The sequence below is a fragment of the Hirundo rustica genome, chromosome 5 (assembly GCF_015227805.2).
Source record: "Hirundo rustica isolate bHirRus1 chromosome 5, bHirRus1.pri.v3, whole genome shotgun sequence".
In the NCBI taxonomy this organism is placed as follows: domain Eukaryota; kingdom Metazoa; phylum Chordata; class Aves; order Passeriformes; family Hirundinidae; genus Hirundo; species Hirundo rustica.
This window is the reverse complement of record NC_053454.1, coordinates 22,066,615-22,090,168: the sequence shown is the minus strand read 5'-3', so window position 1 is coordinate 22,090,168 and position 23,554 is coordinate 22,066,615. Positions and strand designations below refer to the sequence as shown.

General features: G+C 39.1%; 1 protein-coding gene across 3 annotated transcripts in view; it reads right to left on the bottom strand.

The window, feature by feature from the left end:
• Positions 1–10,832: 10,832 nt before the first annotated feature.
• Positions 10,833–23,554, bottom strand: part of NWD2 (NACHT and WD repeat domain containing 2) — a 53,152-nt gene continuing 40,430 nt past the window's right edge. For all 3 annotated transcript variants that reach the window (XM_040065794.1, XM_040065798.1, XM_040065799.1), the window contains 4 exons: positions 20,475–20,678; positions 18,731–18,875; positions 17,837–18,426; positions 10,833–16,320 (listed from right to left, as the gene is read on the bottom strand). In XM_040065794.1, coding sequence (XP_039921728.1) covers positions 12,385–16,320; positions 17,837–18,426; positions 18,731–18,875; positions 20,475–20,678 — 4,875 coding nt within the window. In that variant the 3' untranslated portion in view covers positions 10,833–12,384. The remainder of the gene's footprint in view (positions 16,321–17,836; positions 18,427–18,730; positions 18,876–20,474; positions 20,679–23,554) is intronic.

The following is a 23,554-nucleotide window of genomic DNA, read 5'->3' as shown; positions in this document are numbered from 1 at the left end:
TCTGGGTAGCCATGTTCTCTGGGACGAATAATTTCTCTCACTCTCCAGAAGGAAAATCCAGTCACACCGATTTCTGTGGTGCCACTGTAAATCTTTATTGTGGAAGAATGGAAGGGAAATGAAAGAAAGCTGAGGCTGTAGTTTGATGGATATTGGGTACTGGTAATTGGCTGTGGAAACAGCAAGCTGACCTTTCCTTAGCCTCTAGCTTTTTGCCCTTGGCTTACCTCTGTTTTCTTAAACTGTCTTTGAGGTTTTTGGATCATGTGTACCCTAGCAAATCCCGATGTTTTTGCTCTATATAAACAAAAAGTGAATGGAAATATTTTTATAGAAGGTAATGGGATAATTACACTGAGCATTTGTTTTTAATGTATATTGGTAAACATGAACTAGCCTTTTAGCAATCCGAGTGCATTCATACAAAGCAATGGAAAATACTCCGGAGTGATTTTAATTTTCAAAAGGATGTTAAAGAAAAAAATTGGATGTAGTACATGGTGGTAGCTCCTCGAGCCCCTGAGTGCCTCCCATTCAGGGCCGATGTCTGTAGTTTTTATTTCATTTACACTGAAAATGAAATCTTATGGTGTTCTTGGTGTTAATCCCTTTACCTACATTTGCCCCTGAAATGGTGCCTGGCAGCTGAATCTGTATACTCTTTTCTGTACAGACATTGCCTATTCACTAATATAATGTTCAGTGGAGACATGCAAGTACTATAACAACAAAATTCAGGGCTGATACCAAGCCATGCAACATCTGCTAAATTCACATGGGGAAAGGGAATATAAAAACAAATACACAAAGGGCACAGCTACTGAGATGGTAAATATTGTTTTTTCCATGCCACACCCAAACCAGAAATAGAGACAGAGGAGGCCTTAACAAAGCTCTATTCAGGTTCCTGACAGCTGACAGTAATTGCTTCTTTTCCACTGAGCTGTAAGTGAACAAGACTACCAGCTTACTTCAAAAGCATATATTAGCCTGACACTTGGGCTTCTTTTACTAGGAGTAGATCAGAAGTAGATGGGAAGAATAGCTTCATGGAAATGTGTAGTGTTAAAGTCATGTTAATGTGATTGCTATCCAGATTGCTTGCCATAAGAGAGTGGATAACACTTTTTTTGGAGGTAATAAAGTGCCTGTACTGTAGTAGGACAACATGGATTCACTGGCTGGACAAGTGGAGCTGCTGGCAAGGGAGCCGTCCCAGGACTGGGAGCTGCCTTGGCACAGTGGGCCTGGGTCCTGGTGTGGGGGTTCTGCCCCAGCTGGGCTGTGGGAAGGAGCACACAGCCCAGAACGGAGAGGAGGAAATTGCTGGGTGGCTGTGGCAGGGTGGTACTTCTGCGTCCTAGGCTGTTGCACAAAGCTCAGGTGTTTAATAATGTAGATAAAACTGGGCACTCCCAAATCTACTGCTGATAAAACAGTGTTTCAAAGGGGCTGTGGGTTGAAGAGGGAAGTGAATGTAAGAAATACAGTCCAGTCAACACGTACAGTCATTGCAATAAATTTTGTGGGGAGGGTAGGTAGTCAGGGGAATTAACAGACCTGCAGTCTTGTGGGCCCTCAGGACTGTGCACCTGTGGCTCCACATGGCTCATTTGGGTCATTCCCTGCCTCTCCTGCCTGAAAGCTGCTGTCAGATACTTTGCATCAGAGTGTATCGTAAGAGGACATCAATACTAACCTGCCTGGAATGGTGCCTTAACATCCAGATGCACCTGCTCTGAGCATGGCAGATTGGGCAGATGTGAAATAATCTGTTTTGTTATGGTCTGAAGAGCTTCTGTCCAGCACAGGCAAACCTGTGCTGCTGCCATGCTGTTTCTGTTAGCAGCACTATACTGGATAGCACCAGCACCACTAGCATCAGGTTATTTCTTTTCTCCTGTCCTCTCTTGGCAGTGTGAGGATTTGATATGGTTCCCACTGGAACCAGTGAAAAGAGTTCCCAAGGTGGACTTCATACTGGAAGGGTTTTCAGTCATTGGGTACGTGTTACTTTTGACATGGGGTGCACTTGTGCTTGTTATTCAGCTCCTTCAGAAAAGCAGATTGCCTGCAATAGCAAGGCATTGGACCTTCTATGCATAAAATCATACAACTAACTGCTCTATAATAGAAAAATATAACTATATTAAAAAGCTGGGAGTGATGCAAAGTTAAGCCAGGTCAAGCTGATAACATTAAAAAGAGTAAGCCTCAAGAAGTCTTACTCTTCCTTGCTATCCTAAATGGAAAAGTAACTTGTTTGTATTAATAATAGAATATTCGACCAGAAATATTTTTCTAACCAGAAAGCATCTGTGCCTTTGCAGCAAACATCTGTGATAAAACTGAAAAAAAGGAAGTTAAATAAACTTGCATAAAAATGCCAGACAGAGAAAAAGTCCCACAGAAAAAAAAAACAACTTGGGCCTTTTCCCTCCCTGCCTCCTGCTGTAAGTGATTAAATGTTTGGTCTCCATGCAACATTCAGTTCTTAATAAAATTTTAAATTTCCTCTGTATGTCTAAGTGAAAGTGACCCAGAAGAGAACTCACAGGAAAATTGCTGCCTTTTTTCCCCCCTTTTGACTTTTCCACCATAACTCATTATTTTGTCCATTTTGATATCAAACTTTCAATAAGTAAAACTACATTGTGTTTTATACCTGTTCTCCCTAGCAATACATCCTGCTTGCCAGCACTCTTCTGTAGGTCAGGAAACCCAAGAGTTTCCATGAATCATTGCTTGGGCATGAAGTTTTGACATTGGTTCTCCAGCATGATCAGGGCAACATGAGGTGCTCCTGATTAAAGAGTGGTGGGATTTGGCCACCTGCTCTGGTTAGTCATGTCCTTGCCACCATGACTGTTGTGTGGAAGGCATGGGTACTCTCTGCTGACAGGTGATCATATATAATCCTTAGAAAGACAGGGTCTGAAGGAGAAATTATAAGGTAAAAAAAAAACCCCAAAATACTGCTTGACTACATTTCATCACGTTTCTGTGGGTTGAGTGTTTCCCCCACCCCTGTGCCTGTGTGAAACAGTATCAGTGAAAGATGTAGGCAATGCTGAGGCCATGTTTAACTGGATATAGTGCAAACACAGCAAAAGACCATCCCTTCCTGAAAGATGTGAAGAAAGGCTTTCCTTATCTTCCATTCAGTAAAGTCTGAGAGCAAATACTTTTAGCAACTTTGTTTCCTTGAGGTCAGGTACTAACAATAGTGTGGTTAGAGAAGGGCCTCAAAAATATTTGCCTTGAGCAGTGAACCACTTTTAACCAGGCTTTCCAAGGAAGGAAGTCACGATTCCCTTCACTTGAAGATTTGCTCTATCTTCCCACATACCTAGAGCTGTGCAAAAATCATCGGGTTGACGTTCAGTATTAGCCTTAAAAGTGGTACAAATTCCCTGAGATCTGCAAACTGGAAGATCTGGATTACCTTTTGATCAATGCTTATCTTAGCTTTGGGGTAAAGAGAAAATAATTCTAAACTTCTGACAGTGTTTTGATTTTTATGTTTGCTTGGCTTTCCCCAAAATTCTAGAGAAAAATTCTCCCTTAGGTTTCCAATTATCTCATTTTCCAAGAACATCTCTCTTCTTTTGGTTATGATCAGGAAGTACTTGATTTGTGTGTCTTCCCTGTGAAACAACACTACATTTGGTTCTATATTGATGTGACAAAGCAAGAAAATAGCTTGGTTTGTTTCATCAGAAAAAAAAAAAAAAAGGTAATAATTAGAGCAGTACAAATTTCTGCACTAAGAGTAAAATTGTGTTCAGATAAAAAATATCTTAACTACTAGAGTGCAATGTTCCTCTCAGTGAAACCTGTGGTTGGCTGTTTATTTGGGAGCTGCGGTGTTCCTCTAACTCCCCTGAGATATAAATGTGGCTTAGCAAACAAGCCCCTTATCTACAACAGTTTTTAAATAGATTTTGGTAAATAATATAGGTAAATAATGTAGGCTCAGAAGTCCATTATAGTAAACTCAGAGCAGTTCTTTTAAAGTGTAGTTGTTTTTTTGCTACACTTCCATCGGCACAGTTGGGAGCTACTCTGTCAGGACGTTGGTACGAGTTTGATAAAGAGATACTTCATGGCTCAGGCTGATCTAGGCTGTGCTCGGGTCTTAGCCCTCCTCAACATGAGACCTACTATGTTTCAAGGTGGGCACCCTGAAAATGAATGACAATTTTTTGAAGTTTACCACTGCTAAACTTTCTTGGACTCAAATTTATTTTAAATACTGGTAATGACCCGCACCCCCCCCCCCCCCTTTTTTTTTTTTTTTTTTTTTCCCCCCCCCAAAGAAAGTTGAAAGCTTATCTGAAGCAAGTTGCTTCAGGTATTATTATTCTCCACTTCTTTTAGTATCTCCTATCATTATGTGGAAACAAGAAAAAGAGGTGTGTTTTATAGAATGAACTGTGGAAAAATTACATTGCTGCTAATCAACACCCAACCATTGTAGGAGCAAAACAATAAACACTGCTTGCTTGTTTTGAGCAGTGGGAATCCTCAGAATGTGGCAATTCTATAATGCACTAGAGATCTTTTAGTAAATTTGGATTCTGTAACCCTCTAGAATGCAGTCTTTAACTAAATTCCTATAAAGTTATTAAAAACCTAAGTATTTAGAACAGTCTGAAAAAAATTGCAGTTTAACAAAAATTGTGATGAGAAAAAGATCTCTGTGATAAAAATGCCAACACTGTAGCCCATAAAACTCCTTCAGCACAAGTTTAAAAAAAAACAAACCAAACCACAAAAAAACCCCCGAAAACCCCTGCAATATTGCCAGTAATTGTCAGTGAAACTTTGTCTCTCCATATGAAAACTGACATGCTTTAATGCAATTTAAATTCTCTGTTTAAAATAAACTGGTTTTAACTGACTTTTCTCTTACTCTGTATTTTGTTATTTTAGTCTCCTTTTATGGAACACTGTAGTACTCCCCATCTGTCTTTCATTTGCTTTTGTAAGGTTTTATTTTTAAATGTACCAAATTCTAGGAGGGGAATTTAGAAATCATGTAAGTTCATCGAGGAAGCCAAATCCGTTAAAACACACTTGGATTAGTGTGACTGAAACAATGTGCAATTCACGATATAAGGAAGTTAGAAGAGTTCCAAATCCCTTCATTTCAGACATCAAAGGCATATTAACTCCTCCTTCACCCCACACACTCCAACTCAACCATTTAAATAACTAAGAGATCTTTAAAAACATTGCTTTTTAAATAGGTTTGGATTAAAAATTGTTTTCTTTGGATTTCCACTGAGCCAACTGTATTTCTGAGTGTTAAAACAATCTTGACTCTACAACAGGTGGAACAAGTGAGATGAGATATTTTCAGGATAATGTTGTTAGACAGTTTTGAAAAGTAGAAAAGAAAGAGAGTACAAAATATGCCCTGTAAACAGTTTCTCTAGAAAGCACAATGTTAGAAGTTTAAAAGAACTTTTCCTACCTGTAGCTTTTGTGTGGATCAGGAAGTGTAGCTTTTCCTGATTACAATCTTCCATGGCTTAGCTTGGCTTCTGCATTTGAATGTTAAATATGTAAGAATGCCTTGTTTAGCTTAGGAGTTTGCATGACCTCTTAATGAGACACTGTCGTTAGTGTCATTGGGTATTAAGGCATCATGTGACTGTAGATGAAAATAAAATCCTTTAAAGTTTGCATTTAATACTTCCTAGAATCTGTAACCCTTTACCTGCAAGCTGGTTAAAAACCTGATAGAAGTCACCGTTTTCTGGCCAGGGTTTAAAAAAGGAGAAGCGGTAGAACACGTGCCGAATAATTCCTTTCCTCCGGGACAGTCACAACGACCACAACAAAGCCTGACCTGTCAGTGTATTCATACTGCTATTTGCATATTCTTGAAGTTAAATCTCCCCATATCGCAAACAGTGATGGAGGGATTTGGCAGAAAATTCCTCTGTTGCGTGTTGCCCGGCAATGACATTTATTCCCCACTGTTTTGTGTGATTCTCTAAAGAGAAATTCAGCTCTGAGGTGCATTTGCAGGTGTCGCTTCACATTTACCTGTGAAAGCTGCCGACTTTTCCTGGAGTCATTTTGATTTGAGTGTGGTGTTTCCAGAAGTGATATGAAAGATGTTCTGTTTCCACGACCAGTTGAGAGAGTTTTCCCTGTGCAGGAGGAGAGGTTTAAGTTAGGCAAGCACCTGGGTCATGTGTGATCTTTAGCATGTACCTGGAGACTGTAAAACAAGCCTCCTGGAAAGAACTGGCACTAAGATTGCATCACCTAACTGCCTGTGTCGCAGCTGCAGGGTGTAACGCGGAGCAAACAAAGCCTTCTCGATAGTACAACTTAATCCTCTTAATCCTTTTTTTTTTTTTTTTTTTTTTTTTTTTCCCCCCCCTTTTTTTCTGCGTGTGTGTGTGTGTGTGTGTGCGTGTGTTAAGCCTCATGGAAGCACTTATATGAAGTTAGGCGTGCTGTTCTCACTCTAAAATAATGCCAGATTTAAAGTTGCCTGCCCTGCCTTGCAGGGATTGCATCCTCACCTTCCCTGTGAAGGAGGGTGCTGGATTAACATCACCAGAGGCTTGGTTTGCCTTGGTTTGCCCTGCTGTACTTCCCCACGTATCCTCTGCAGTGAGCTGAAGCCGAGACTCTCAAACTCATGTCAGCAGTGGGCTGGGACAGGCAGGTTCCGTGCCCGGAGCAGGGTCTCTGATGCGCCTCCTGCTGCAGGAACCAGCACACATAGGCGGCGAAAGGTCATCAAAGAAATTAATAAAAGCTGCTTTGGATATTCTTATTTTAAGCAGACAACTATGTCATAACCTGAAGACCAAGCATCATTTGCAGGCTATGAGCTAGCGTGCTGCAAAGCTCTGCAACAGGTCTTTGGCACATTTTAAATATTTTTCTCCTGCAAACGATTAGTTTTAGCTGAAAATGGACTTCAAGAACCAGGAAGTTTCTTAGTACAAAACTTTCACTAAACTCTCCAAAGGCTCTCTGGCTAGCAAATAAAGAATTGCCAGGCTAACATATCCCCAAGATGTGAGAGAAGATGAGGGAGGTGGGGGATGAAGACAGAGCTACCTCTGCAGCATGGATCTGCAGCTGTGAGCAGCCTTGTGCACAGGACCGGGTTTATGGCCCTGCCAAGCTGGAGGTCACCCCATGGCCAGCTCTGCGGTATTTTGCCTGTGGTATTCTGCCATTGTAATTGCGACTGCTGGGCTAATGAGGTGGGCTAACAGGCTGAGAAATGTCCCAGAAAAGCTGCGTTTTAAGCCAGGACGCTGCTCAAAGCAAACGCAGTGAGGGTGCTTTCCCCCTTCTCCTGATGCTTGGCATCCGTTTCCCCTTCCAAGGCTGCTGTGTTTTTTGACATTCCACAGACTTTTCATTCTTGAGATTTCTGGAACCCCGAATGCCGAATACCCGGTATTTCTGTCATAGTAGAGAAGTTCTGCCCCAGCCCCTGCAATCCTAACCGTGCTGTGCTTCTGAAACCTTTTCTGTATGTGCGAACTGCTGGGAACTTTTTGGGTTGATTGCCTGACAGGTTTTCACAGATGTGTCCTGCAGTAAATGATCACTTGTCTCACGAATCCACAGTGCTTGTTCAAAAACACGGGTGTGACACTTTTTCAAAGGAAAAGTAGTTGAGACATTCAGCCTTCAGAAATCCTCTTTTCCTTCTAATCTCATTCTTGTACCTTAGTCGACTGTTTTAGCTGAGGTTTTCTAGAGAATTTTCCTGCTGAGATAGAAGGCTGCCTCGATAATTTGCAGCCTAAAAGGCTAACTTTATGACTTCATATGCAATTGTCACTGTGATATTACAGTGGGAAGTGCTGGGCAATTTTTTAGCAAGAAATGGGATAATGCAGACAAATGGCAGCAAACTATCCAGCTGCTCTGGGGATATTCTGTTTTCATCTGTGCTACTGCATGTCTGGATTTTTGCTTCATTCCTCACCTTGCAATTCTGTGTATTACACTTTAAATATGCTAACTAGATCTATTTTAGTCTAGAAGCTTTCTCACATGCACTGAAATGCATGTGTAATCAGAGATGTAGTAGGAGAGCAGGCAGATGATTTTATTTATACAGTATTATGTGGTGAAAGCTCTGACAGTGGGAACATGTGAACGCGCCTTAAATCCATTTTTGTATATTCCCTGCTGAGGCTGGAGAGGAGACTAGTGAGCTACCACCAAAAGAGCAAGGGCTGCAAATGGAGAGTGTACCGCGGCTGGGAACACATCAAGGGCTTTGCTGAGTCGGGATGGGAGCTTCACCCACCCTGGCAAGCAGGAGCAGCATAGGTCTGGGATAACAGGACAGCAGAGGCAGGGAGAAGAGCTTGGTAGGGGCAGATTTTAACAGTCTCTTGGGGAAATGTGTGATTTTACAAGCATGTTATACTGGACTGGAAACATTCCCTCACACTCTTCTGCTTATTGCCCTCTGTTTTCAAGTGAATTGAGCGCCGTATAATTTGTCCTTGATAGCGAAAGACCCTTTTTCACAGAAGGGTGATGGTTCAAACTGCCCCTTCTGGAGAAACACAGGATAAAATGCCTCATCCTGCCTTGGGAAGGATCATGATGACTATTCCTTCCACCTTTGACCTTCCTGTTGAAATTGAGAATTGAGATTATGAATTAGACCTACACTGAGAGCATCAGTTCATGTCATAAAAGTCAGGAGACTACCTCCAAAATGCAAGGAATGCGGTAAACCACAGGAAAAAATCTAGCTCACTGGTCTCCCTGCAACCATGTGGTGATCTAAGAAGAAATATTGACTAATATCCATAACAGGCTACAAGAACCTGAAGTAGGTTGTATTTTTAGCATAAATACTTTATAATGATTCTTAGTAACAAACCATCATTAATGAAACCTATCCAGAGGCTCTAGACCACACTTGGATGACTACATGATCAAGTTTTATGATTATATTAAAAAAGTGCATTTAAAAAAGTATGAAGAAGAAATAAAAATAGATTAGAAACAACAACAACAACAAAAAAGAAATAAAAATAAATTTCAGAAGTCTGTCTTTTCACAGTCCTAATATTTATATTAAAACAGGTATTTTTAAATCTTTAATCAACAAAATGAAACAGTGCAGATTGTTGTTAAAAGCTTTATGGAAGTGCCCCAGAGGACCGATTTTATGACATATCATACAGACAAATTTATATTTTTTGTCAAAGAGCAAACTCTCAGGATTTTAAGGTGAAACACTCCCATCTGCATATGAACACCATTTCAGCAATGAATATTTGCTTTAAATTCTCATTGCAAAATTGCCAAAAGTTCTGTTTCTGCAGGTAAAGGGTTTGATTGTGCATCATGGAGAAATCAGGGCAGGGAAACCACTGAAACCTGAATGCCTTCTGAGTGAAAACTTTTCCAGGCTACAGGTTAACCGACATTTTGATGTTATCTGATAATAATGTGAAAAAAAGTCGAATTGCCACAGGCTGTTAGAAATGAAGTCACAGGCCATGCATTCCCCAGCTGTGGTGCAAAGGAAATGACTGATAAAAATATTTTTTCTAGCTGACCTCCGGCTTACCTTTGTCTGCCAAAGAATTTCTGGCTAATTCCCCATTAAAGCTTTCTTGCTACAGCCTATTCCTAGAATCCTGTGTGTCAGAAAATGCAAACCCCATCTGAGCTTGTTTATAGATGCACTTTATCTAAAAGATAAATGAAAGCTTTGTTCTAGAGATGTAAATAGCGCTTCTTAACAAAAAGTAAATTGCACTATTCCTGTGTAGGGGTAGAACAACATGTAAGGGTATTTGGATGGCTCATTTTTCGAGAAAATACTTTGTCTCAGTACCACTGGATACACATACTTGGGGGCAGATTTGTGAAGGGCTGTGGAGCAGTCACTCTTGGCAGTAGCAAGTATCAGCAGTCTGAAGCGATTCAGAACCCTGTGTCTGCTGTATAGGCTCAACATGAGGAGTCTGACCCCTGAGAACCTGATTCAAAAAGCTGGCAAGCTGAACAAGATAGGTTAGGCACAAGGTGTGATTCTTGGGGGTGTCCTGTGCAGGCTAAGAGTTGCACTTGATGATCCAAGTGGGTCCCTTCCAACTCAGAATATTCTGTGGTTCTCTGATTACAAGCAGCCACTCTCCTGGCAGACAGAAGATGTATTTTATTCTTCCAAGAGAGGGAACTAACTTTTCAATATTACACAGGTTATGGACAGGGAGTTCAGGGCCAAGAGGCACAAGTCATGCACAGTGTTTGAAAGAAGGTGGAAGTTCCCTACCTCTGGGACAGGATCCTGGGAATTGTGGTGGCCACAGCCTCTTCCCATAGCTTCATGGGTCTGAACGGGAGTAGGGTTTCAGGTTCTCCTTTTTTGTGCTTTTTACTGGGTTGGTTACAAAAGCCTTCATGCCTGTTGATTTACATACTGTCAGTCATAAACATCATCTAAGCAGTGATGCTTTTTTTTTTTTTTTTTTTTTTTTTGCAAATCTCATTGTATTTCAAATGCTTGATTTAGTTAGCTGCAATGGGAAAAATACCGGAATTCTTCCTTATCAATACTGTCCTTAAAAATTACTGATGTACTGGCCAAAGGAAGCTGCAAAGGTCCCATCCCTCTGCCAGAGCAGAATTTCCATGAAATTGAGGGACACACACAGGTCTGCTTCCATAGTTTATTAGTACAAACAATGCATACACAAGACTGTATATTTGTTTGAAGACTGCAATAGATTTCTAATTTAACAACTCTGTAACAAAATTTAACTAAATTTGACATTTATGAAAATATAAATCTCTGATTGGGTAGGTTTTCCCAACAATACAAAGTTTACATAAAAACATTCAATATGATCTATTGTTGCAAACCAGTTAGGAAAAATCATTCAAGTCACTTAATATACTATATTGGCTTGTACATTGAACATTCACACACTACATTAAATTCTAGCTTAGCATTCATTACTTGGAAATTTGTGACATGGAATTCTGATTTTAAAAATAAGATTATTCGGTTCAAATAATTTGAAAATGTTTCCATGGGTGTGCCATCTTTAAGATACATAAGTAGGGGAAATTTTTCTTATCCTTTCAGCTGTTGTCCAGTATATATTTTTACTTAGGAATTTTTTTTTTTTCCCAGCATATTTCATTATTTTACGATTTCTGCCTTGAAACTGGTAAAACTGTACAAAAGGCTTAGAACTGTTTCTAAAGCAGAAAATGAAGCTTGTATGTATGTGAAAGTAAGAAAAACTCATTACAAACTGGACTAGGAAAGGACCTCTGGACGTTCTTTACATTTAGTGAAATATTTCAGCAGATACACAAACAGTCCCAGAGTATTTGGTCATTTGATCTGTATTTATAATGGGAAAGGACAGAAACAATACTAAGGCAAATGTTATAAGGACTAATACATGGCATGTCTGAAAACTACCAGGATTACTTTGGAGACAATAGGAGATACTTTAGACTTTCTTACAAGAAAATGGACAGCAATCTTTTAACATAAATAAATTAATGTCTTTAAGTGTTCATTAGTAACACCCCTTCTCTTTGAAAAATTTTCATTACGACCTGTACTAATTACCACTATGAAGACGAAACATTTCCCCAAACCAAAAATAAAACCCGAAAACTCAGGACTTTTATAATTTTTATCACAATACAGAAACCTAAAATCTCTGCATGCAGTTTAAAAAAAAAAAAAAAAAAGCTTTCATTCTGTTCATGAAGACAAACAAATACTTGTTGCCTCACATGTCAACATGTTAGCAGCTGACTGGCACCTACTCCTTTCAGCCCAAAGATTAATCCCAATTAAAAAGAAAAATAAAAGTAGGTATTTTTAAAATGATGATGGAATGTATCAAGTGTTCCAGGTTGGCAGGTGACATCTTGTCATTGCACCATCAATAAGAAAAACACATTTTTGCAAGTGGGTATAAAGTTGACTGTTAGCTATAGACCCATCTAGGTGACTTGGAATATAAAATAGTGATCTGACTTCTCACCAATTACTTAGAACTTTAGTTCTAGCTGAAACAGTCTGTCAACCACAGATATGATCACATTAACTTCTGTAATAGCATAACAATTTTGATAGTATTGCTAGAAATTTTTAATCAAGGCCCTGGTGAAATTCTGGACTAAACCTTGTATTCCGAAATTAAAAAAACCCCTGCAGCCCATTTGCTTTATGTTTGCTTTTATGTTTACAGAAATGTAAGACAGGAAAAAAACCAGCTGGTCTGCCCTCTGCTGTTTCCATCTGTCTTCCAAGAAACGCACTGATTTTTACATTAATTCAGAAGACATATCTAAGCAAGTGTACTATTCAGATAAGCTCGTCCAGGTTACTCAGTTGTCAGATGCGAAACTGTGTCCTCTGCAATCTATGGCTGAGCACACTTTCTCGTAGCAGTAGCTGTGTCTTTTGGTTGGTGTTGATTCACTCACCTCAGCCTCTGTAACTGTAATGGGGCTATCCCTTGCAAATACTTCAGTTGATTCCCTCCAAATGCAGTCTGCAGTCACTTTGAAACTATAATTGTGACACTTTGGCCTAATCACTTGTGTTGCGTTGTTGAAAATCTGACGGCTGTTTGAAGTAGCAATTTTGATTTTCAGTGCAGCATCAACTCGATCCACTACAGTGTAAGTACCTATACTTCCATCATCAAATCCAATAATAATGTTTAAATGTCTCTGTGAGAGTGCAAGAAAAGTGGGAGTTTTATAAAGAGAACAGGCACCGATGTTTTTGCCATCTGCTAGCCTCATTACAATTAAACTAGAGACTGCACCATTGTCATCATCTTCTTCCCCACGACAACAAATGTACACCAGGTAGCGGCCATCACGAGACAGCCTCTGCCGCCAGATGACACCTGGAGCGTGAACCACGCGAAGTTTTCCACTGTATAAATCAAGCACATTGATGTTCTCATCACCACGGGTTATAATTCCTAGCTTCCCATTTGGAGATATTTCAAAGTCTTCCAAGTTTTTTAAGAAATTGGTAGGCAGTTGTACACGTCTGCAGATGACTTCCTCTGTTAGGCTCCAGATGTTCACAGTTTCAGTAGATGTTATAAATACTATAATATCTGGGCAGTCTGGTATCAACTTAATATCTACAATGCTTGCACCATCATCACAGCAAAACTTCTTTGTTATACTGCCTGTCCAGAGACTCACTGCCAATACTTTGTTCTTTGCCATTCCAACTACAAATGTATTTGCAGTTGTTATAAATGCATTCTCTAAGGCAACTAAAATATTGCAAACTCTATGTCCTGTAGCCAGTCGCCAAACTCTGGATGCATTCTGCTCACAGAGAGAGACTACAAACTGATCATTATGGGTAATCATTAGCTCTGATATTTTTTGTCCATTAATGCGAAAGATATTTTCACCTCTAACCGTGTGCCATACATACTGGCTGCATTTATCATCTGATGTAACCATTATCTCTCCAGAAGAGGTCAGCACACAGTTTTCAACAATACCTTCATGCTTGAACACAGCTTCAATAAATCCAGTGCTGAAGTTCCATTTATGGACAGAATCTGATCCATCCAATGTGTATATTAGTTCACCTCTGGCTGGCAACACCAGTCTTTGGATGGGTTTGCCAGATTTGTCAATATTGGACATAGCAGTTATGATGTCTATATCCCAGATAGAAAGGACACCACTGGTGGATAAGGATAGCAGCATGTTGTGATGATTTGATTTAATCAGCCTGACTATAGTTCCTGAGATTTCTTGTAAGCTTGCCATGCACTGTCCAGTATCTCTTCTCCACACAAAAATGGCTGAGGTATTTTCCATTGAAGCAATTATACAGTTGCCATTTTTGGACAACACGGCAGATATAAAGCGCTCATTGTGTTTAGCTCTAAACTTTTCAGCCACCTTCCACACACGAGTGTCAAGAAGTTCAATGCTGAGAGCCTTACAAATTAAAATTGCACTTTGGTCTTCAGAAAGCTCTATGCTGACAACTTCACTGTCTTCTCTTCTGCAGTCAAAGTCATCTGTAAGCTGGGGTTTTGCAATTTCCTCTGTATTCCAAACAGAGAGGCTACCCTCACTGTCGACCATCACCATTTCTTGGGCTGTGTCCAAAATGAGAAGGAATTTAACAAATCCGTTTGAAAATTCAGAGGTCACGGTGGTCAGCTTCTCTCCACTGCCCAAGTGGAAAATGGTCGCGGTGTTCAAATACTGCCCACAGAATGCATAAACTCCATCTGGAGAACACTGCACACAGGTCACTTCGTACCAGCAGTGGAAGTGATAGAGAGGCCAACCGTAAAGCAGATCTATTACAGTAACATCTTTACTGGCCTCCAGCCAAGCAAGTGCATGGTTGACTGATAATGTAAATCCATTTATAAAACTGGAGTCTCCTGCAATTCCACAGTGTTTTGACCCCTTAATTTCCACCTCAGACAGAAGACAGGAATTTATGTTATCATATATCAAAAGAGTGTTGTTTGTTGTAGCTACTACAAGATACTTTTCATCACTACTAAGCTTCATCCCTAAGATAACAGACGGAGCTGTTGTAATTTGCCTTAATAACTGGCGGGTTTCTACATCCCAAGTGCTAATGGAGCCATTTTCTAAAGCAGCAATAATTGTGCTGGGATTAAATGTAGGCAAAATCTCAGTGACATGCATGCAGCTGGATGACAGCGGCAGGCGCTCAGGGCTGTAAGTCACATCCATGGAGGAATGCAGAGGGACAATAGAGCAGTACTTGGGTCCATCCTTGTCACATTCTAGGAGGAGATGTCTAAGTTTGGGCAATGAACTTACTACTGGGAGAAGTCTCTGCTGTAATTCAGCAGAGAGTGAACCTGGGTATTTTACTACTTTGAGCTTTATACTGCGGAGGGTACTGGCCAGAAATTTCAGCTCCTTTTCTTGAGAGTGAGAGTAAGCTAGTTCTATGTCAGAAAGTGCTTTATCAAACTGCCCTATTCTAATCATGGTGTACAGCCAGCTGAAGTTCATGATGACTCCATACAGAAGATCATCAGTTCTTCCACATCTTGTTAAGTGATGGATAAGCTCTGTCATTTTTCTGTGATTAATGAAAAATATATCAGGTTCCAATGGGTTACACTGAAAGACCCATGGCTGATCTGGCGCCTGCCTGTCAAAAGCAGCCTGATCCATGCAGTGCTTTTCATCCTCGTTCAGGCCTCTACTGTCATGGTCAGGATAACCACTCAGATATTGGTCATTGCTGTAAAAAGGTTTTCTTCGTCCACCTGACCAAACACCAAGGAAATACTCTGCCATGACTGTGTGCATTTCACGCAAGTCTTCTTCATTGTGCAGGTACAATTTCTGGGCAATTAGCTGCAAGTGCCTATTTGCCCAAAGAAGCAGTGTTACATTTTTCACCTGTCGCTCTATTAAATACCCCTGCAAGCCCTCCTTAAGTCTTGCAATGTATATATATGGAATTCTCAATGGGTTACTCTCTCTGACTCTCTCATTCAGTTCATACATAACACTGTTGTCAAGGGCCAAAATATCCTCCAGTTCCATTTCACTCAGGCCAGATTTAGACATAGTGATGTAGCCAAGTGCTCTTGACAATAGTCTTGACCCACACTTGTTTTCCAGTGACCAAAACAACTGCTCTATGCTTTCATGGACAGTAACACAGAGGGAGGACTCATCCACATCCTTATGAGATCTCCAGTGCCTGACCTCTCTGAAGGTTAAGTTCACAAACATAGGCAGTGTGCACTTGGAAAATGCCTCATTGACATAGATTTGTTGCCCTGATGTTACTTTCCTTTTAACTCGCAGCAGCTGATGTTTCAGTACTTGACTACACATTTTTCTGTCCCTTGCAGTCAATTCAATATAGTTGCTTTCTTCATGAATAAGGCACCTCAATTTTTGCAGGATCCCATGCTTGTTTGGCAGTGTCGACAAAATTATCCGTACTGAACGTGGAAGGTGAATGGGAAGCCACCAGAGCTTCCTGCCATCATCACTATCTGTTAACTGTTCTAAAGCATCAAATATAATCACCAGTGGCCTGTGAAATGAAGACTCATTAAGGAGATTTATGAACAAGTCCCGAAGGTCGTGAATCTTTTTTGGGTAACTTTGTACGAGGCAACGATAGTTGACTGCTAGCTGTTCACAAATGCTTTGAAGTATATTCTTCAGATCTGTACTTGTTTCAGTGGATCCCAAAAATCTTATAACTACTACTGGGTCAGAATCTGGTCCCATCTCTTCTTGCAACCAGGAATAGGCCTAGAATGTAGAGCACAGTTTAGTTTACATCTCAATGAAGCACAGTAACAGAGTTTATAAATAGTGATAGTCTATATATGAATAAACATTTAAGAATATTGCTGGTTGAATAGAAATGCTGGCAGAGTTCAAGATGGGTGCACTGAATGAAATTCGAATCATATATAATCTTTGTTTAGCACGAAAAGGCTTACATCAAAGGGGACATGACTAGAATGTACTCCACAAATCCCAGGGTACTCTTTGCAAAATCTGACTCTCACCTCTGAAAGTAAGTAGATAGTAGAGAGTAAATAAACTTCCCTAGACACTACACAATGTTGTCCTTGGTCAGTCATACCAGCCTACTACCTAAACCTGTTTAGCACTGATGCTGACTGAGTATAAAGACATATCTCTAGAGGACACAGATCAGAGTACAGATTGCCCTTAACTAGCTGGTTATGTTAGTCCCTGGCCCATAGAACTAAAGTTTGTACCTGTGACTTCCACTCTAAAATACTCCCACAAAAAGGAAAAAGTATCCATCTCTTGAAGTTTTTTTGGTTAGAGTACTTCAAGCCAGTGAGGAATGTAACTTCTTTAAATCTTCCCAGTCTGTGCAGGGTAACACATCTCTTCACCTCACTTTATGTTATTACAGTATTTAAAAAGAAAAGCGGAACTCTAGGCTGACTAAAGTACTCAAATATGAAAAGAGATCTTGAGTTGCAAATCCCCATTTCATATATGCAGCTAATGTGACTCCTTAGGAATTAGATGCAGGGATTTTAAATAGTACTGTTCCCTTCCTCATTTCCTTTTGGCTGGTATGGCTGTTTCCTAGCTCACTATGCTAAACTCTCTGACCACCCTGCCAGGAACTCAAAGTTGTGACTTCATCTGCAGAATTAGGTCTGGTGATGGCTTTTTTCTGCATCTTGTCCTGTCTTGCACAAAGTGCTTAATTAATTTCCCTGTAGTATTCAGCTCAATGACTTAAACAGGTAAGTAAGTATGGGTATTTTTGCAGCTTATTATGTATCAATCTGTAGCCACTGCACTAGAATAATTCTGGAATAATTTCTAATGAGAACATGAGATGGCATGACTTGGAAAGACATACTGCATTTGAGTTTAAGACTAAAACCAGAATAAAATGTTTAGGTAGATGTGGATTCATAGGGCCTCGGAGGAACAAGAAGGAAAGAGATCATTCCAAAATATACATTGTTCATAATGTATATAATGTATATAATTCAAAATATATTGATTTCTATTAGAGTTCTAAAAGCTTTGATAAACTATATTTGTTTTGGCTAAGCACATGATAGAGATGCAGTATTATTGAAAACTAATTATTTTTATGCAAATGTGTACAATAATATGCCAAATATACATGTTATTATTTTTATTTTATATATCAAGGGTTGATAGATCTGTTGAGAAAAGAAAGAATTAAACTAAGTTGGCCTTTGCACACTGTAAAGGCTGTAATGCTGTCAACAAGACCTTAGTATGTAAGGTACTTATTTACCTTCTTTGCTGCTTCAGCTAACAAAAGAGTCTTCCCTGTGCATGGTCCTCCATAGATGATAAGAGGGTTAATGTGTCCTATTTTTCTTGGTAAAACATATTTATGAACTATGCTTAATGCCTCACATCTATATTCATAAAAAGTGGAGTACGTTTTACACAGCGATGAGTGTTGAAGAACTTCATCGTACAGCATGTCTGTCTCTGTATCAAAATTCTGCTGCACTGTAGCTTGGATTATATCAATCATGTCTTCATAGAACTGTTTACCAAGTCCTTCAATGTAATGGCTCTCCACTTCTTGGGAGTAACCCAGTTTCATGTCACAGTGAGTGACAGATGTGTACACTCTCAGATTGGATGATGCGACAATGGTAGGAATGAATTCATCCCTGAGCTTGATTAGTTTCTCATGTGCTTCAGGATCTCGTAGAAACTTTCCAGCTTTATGTACCACATCCATGTATTTTCCCATCTCTGGAATTTTAACGAAACGCTCAATGTTGGCAATTTTCCGGATGTAGCAAACACACTTCTTTAAGAAAGCTGGTGTTTGCTTACCCAAGGCAAAATCAAGTTCATCTTCAATAGCTGAGGATGAAAAGAGAACACAAGAGTCTCTGTCAACTTTTCTTTATAAACAGTTCAAGAGCATGCCCTACCCCCAACAGGCAGACTTGATTGCGTTTGTTCTTTGTAAAAAACAGAAAAAAACATAAACAGAGAATTTTCTTGGTGCTTTTGTATGGGTTTTAGTCTCAAGCAAACACAACAAACCTTTTTTTCTCCTTTAGTTATATGAGAAATGCCAACAGAAATGTATTTTCATGTTTGTGGAAAGGTTGACAGAAAAGACAATAAATGAATACATAGAAATTGTTAGTGTGAACTTTACCAGAAGAAAGGTATCTCTTCGCTTGGCTGTGTTTCATTTTTCCTTTCTCATACAGCAATTTCACAGCAGTCTTAAAAATCTTCTTAATCTCTTCTGATATATCTTGCCATTTGTTCTCATTCACAGAATTCGAAGAAGATTCCATCTTTTAAAAATATCCATAGTTAAAAAGTAGGTGTAATACATACATGTACAACTTCAGAAAGTAGAAGTCTAATATTCAAGGCCAAAAATAACATGGTAACAAGGAAACACATACAGTAACAAAAATAAATAAAAGTTAAACATTTTATACTGCAGACGATCATATTGTATTCCATTTTAGAGTTTTAAGAGTTAGCTCCTTAGAGTGTTTTCTAAAGTCCTAGTGTAGGCAGGTAATGTAATATTTTTCAAGAATAAGGCCAATAACGCCTTTATAGAAAGAGGGAAAGAGAACCAAGCCTGAAATAATGATAATAAAGCAGCAGCAATTATCGCTGCTAAAATTATCGCTCCTTTAATGAGACGTAATAATGGTAATAAGTTAAACTTGGATCTCGAAACTGAAAATGAGGTTCCTGGTACCTGTAATGAAGTGCCTTATATTAGCTTCCATATTTTAAAAATACAGGATTATATGTGACATTACGTTCATTCATTCATTGCTATAGTAACACTAATCTTAACTGTCATCAGAGAGGAACCCTAATATAAATTCACTAATCCTTTCAGATGGTATCTATCTTGCAAATGCCATGTTGGTGCTTTCTCTAAAGCAGCTAGGTTCTATTTACTGCTGGTGAAATATTTCAGGGGTTTCCAGTTTTCTCAGGGTGTGGAATCTCCAGGATAAATTCCCTAGTAACTCCTTCTTGACAGAGCTGAGTATCTTTTATTACTTTCTATATGTTTATGAGATGTAACTGTGTTACTTATTTATGTTACATCTACATTACAGCTTTAAATTATGAACATATTTTAAAAGTTATTTTAAGTTATGAACATTAATTCATTTAAGTTATGAACGTCTTTTACTTAGTCCCATGTTAGCCAGTAGCTTCAGGAAAAGTACAAAGACGTAAGAACAAAAAACCCCAATAATACAATTTTAAGGATCTCATTTTTTGTACACTAAAATATGTCCTTAGGTATATATGGGATGTATAGGGAGGTAGAACTGAGTCCTGAGAAACAGACAGTTTTTACTGTCATTAATTTAAAATTTTAAAGCACAAATGCGTGCTTTAAAAATGATGATTAGCAGTGTTCAAAAATCTTACGTTAGAATAAAGTTAACAAGTTAAAAGTATGATATCTGACTCAGGACACTGCTAAGCACTTGTCTGACTGTTAGTTTTCTTCTGTGGGGATAGAAGGGAAAATGTGTATTTCCACTGCAAGTCCTGTTCACTGAAATCTAGCAAATGCACAGTACAAAGCAGAAGAGCCTGAGTTCTCCATGTTACAACATCAGGGAAGGGAAACCTGTAAAACTGTCCCACTACCCCTAACAGGTCACAGACAACCAAAGTTCACTTGCTCTAGCTAGCAGAGAGCACATCAATGCAGGAGTTGTGTTCCTTGGTGTTTTGCAGCTGCTCCTTCACCATGTACAGGAAAGGAGCACCACAGCAGCAGTTGTTCAGGTGTGGACAGGGCTGTAGAACCTAATTCAAAGACAACACTAAGTGCCTGATCTTGGGGACTTCCTGCCACTTGTATGGAAAGAGAAAAATTTTGTGAGCAGGTGACTATGACTTACCGTATTCTGGTAGTTCTTCAGCATTTCTGATTTTGGTCTGAGGTAATATGCTGGTGGCACTGCATTCTCATCCCTGCAGTACCACTCTTCTAAAATCCTTGTCTCTAGCTTGGCCTCTACAGCAGCATCCAGGATCATTTCAAATTCTGCTGACTCAACTTCCCCTGGTATTCGGATGTTCCCATACTTCTCTCCCAATAGGCCCTATGTATTTACAGAAAAGTAGGGATGAATTTTTTCTTTTTCATTATGCCTAAAGCATGCTCAGGGTCTGAATTTCCTAAAAGTAAGTCTGGTAGTAGTGTAATGACTTTGAAATTACTAGGAAGGGAGACAGATACTGTGTGCCAGGAATTACTGTTAAGGGTAATGTACTGAGCTGTATTTTACTATGATTTAGAAATTTTCAAGTAGATGTATTTTTTTTTTCTCATAGTACTAACTAGTAGTAAAAATACAAAGGCATTCAAAATAAATAGCTAAAAAATACTCCACATACTTAGCACAGTATTGACTCATGTATTATTGAGTTCCATTAGTCACAGGTTGAGATTATCCTCACATGCAAAAGCAAATTGAAACTGTGGCTTATAACAGCAAGGATCAGTGTTGCAGAACCACAAGCTGCTTTGCTGTCTTCTATTCTTGCTGTCTTTGCCCCAGTAGCTGTCCACTGAATGAGCAGTGGGGCAAGGAAGGAACAAATACTGAGTAGAAATTGATCAAACCCAATTTTAGTACCTTTGCATAAAGGTAAAGGTTTCTTAAACTGGGGCACAGGAAACATTTCCCTTTACAAAATGAGGATTAAAGTACTGGTTGTGGTGCTCTAAATATACTCTTTAAAAAGAAATTCTGTAGTTTACTGTCTGTAAACATTTTGTAACAATATGATTGTAATGTCCTACAACTTAATACACAATAGTGTTATAGGAAATTGCTGCAATCTTTTGACAATTTTTTTCAGATTTGTGATCATCAGATAAGTTATGCTTTAAATACGTGGTCCACAAGTCCCTGAGAATTCTTATTTAAATTTAAAATGTGATTTTTAAAAATTCTTTCCTCGTTTTAAAAGTATTCAGCAAAGATCTTGCGTTAATGAGAAGGAATACTTAATGTGGAGTGGAACCAACAGTATCAGAATCTTGATTTGAATCAGAAAGACCTCTTAGTAAAGTAATGCTAATGCAAATATAGTAGTGCCCTAAAAATGTAAATGAGCATGTTTGTAAATAATATCTAAATATTCATTATTTTTAAACCACTCATCATAATGAGAAGCTGTTTTAAACTCTTCAAGCGGAAGAACACCCTGAAAATCAATAAGTGATGATGATGAAGCCTGCTTCACTGATGATAAAAGCACAAAGCAGCAGGACACTGCTGAACTCAGCTATGTTGGCACATGGTACTCCAGTGGCACACCGTGCCAGGTGCTGCAGCCCAAGAGCAGACATCAGAGCAGTGCACAAACACTTCCTCATCCTTCCAGGGAAAACCAGTTAGCTCAGACCACACTTTGACATTGTGTAAACTAACCTGAGTGATGTTTTCCTGGAGCAAGCTAGGGAGAACTCATGAACTACCATGCTGGCTCTGATGGCAAGCAGTTGGCATCGTCCACAGAGGAGCACCAACAAAAGAGCCGGTGGACAGGAACAAGTCAATGTCTATCCATTGATCAGAAGAAGCAAAGGAATGTAGGAATTGTAATAGTTCATATAGCCCAGGATCCAGTTTCTGACAAGTCACAGCATCTAAGTCCTTCAAGAAGCTTCTCCAATAGAGAGGCTTTAGGGGAAAGTGGAGTTTGCCCGGCTGCCCATTCAGATCCTACCACAGCTGCATTCAGGGTACACATCAATGAGTCAGGAGAACAGAATGAATGTGTTCAGCAACTAGAATTATATAATAATAAATTTAATTAAATAAAATGATCCAGTATTTCTATAATATATTTTTTTAAAAATTTTTTTATTTGTGATCATTCCAGCTAGTAGCTCCCCTCAGAGAGGGCTATGTTGCTTCACATAATGAGATAGCTGGGGAAAATTTTGAAGCTTTTACTGTTCTGATCTATTCATAGAACCCTGTAATTTTGGAGTTCCGAAGCTGCAGAGGTTAAACAAAATATAGTATTATTTTCATTCTTCATTAAAGTGAGGTTAATAATTTTTATCATTCTGAACTGGTAAGCCTCTTCACATTCAGGTTGACATAGAAATCTCAAATTTATCTCAGAGGAGCTTTTACCTTGTATAGAAAATACTACTTAAAATTCATTAGGCTACACTTTTTCTGAATATAAGTCCAGTGGACTCAATAGACAGTTGCCTGAGCAAAGATCAACAGTTGAACCCTTCATTAACAATACTAAAATGTCAACATTATTATGTCTGATTTTAATCTACTGCATTTAATCAACTAAATTTGTTTTGGAACTATTCTGTGTACATTTCTGCTTCTCTGGTATAGTTTATGCTGTTCTCTCTCCACTGTACTATAGATAAATAATGACTGATTTTACTTTAAAATGAAAAGACAAGACTTTTTTTATACCTCTCATCTCATGTCATTGCAAAAGACATTATGTAAATAATCTTGTATTAGGGATTATTCTCCTTACTACTTGAGCAAAACACAATAAAAAGGAAATTTGACATGATCCAGCAAACCCTAAATACAGTGCAAAGCAGGTGTATTATTCAGAGCACTGCACTGCAGCTGTGTTCCTGTTAGGGCCCTAAGAGAAGTTACCAGAGGTCCTGGTATTAATACCTGACTCTGTGTAGTCATTTGAAGAATATTCTAGTAGAAAAGGTAGACGACTCTTCATGGAGTCACTCCTGTGCTTTCTGGTAACTTCAGACAAGCCTCAAGCTACAGCCCAGTTTTACTGTCCTTTTAATGGAAGGCATTGAAACAAAACTTCATTTTTCTGAGAGTACAAAAATGACTAACAGTGGTTTTCTGAAGGACTGTGGTATCACACCCCAGGCTGGGAGCAGGAGGCATGCTGAGTAACTGCAGCTGTTTTCTACTGAGAAATAATGCTCAAGTGCTAGGTTATGCCACAT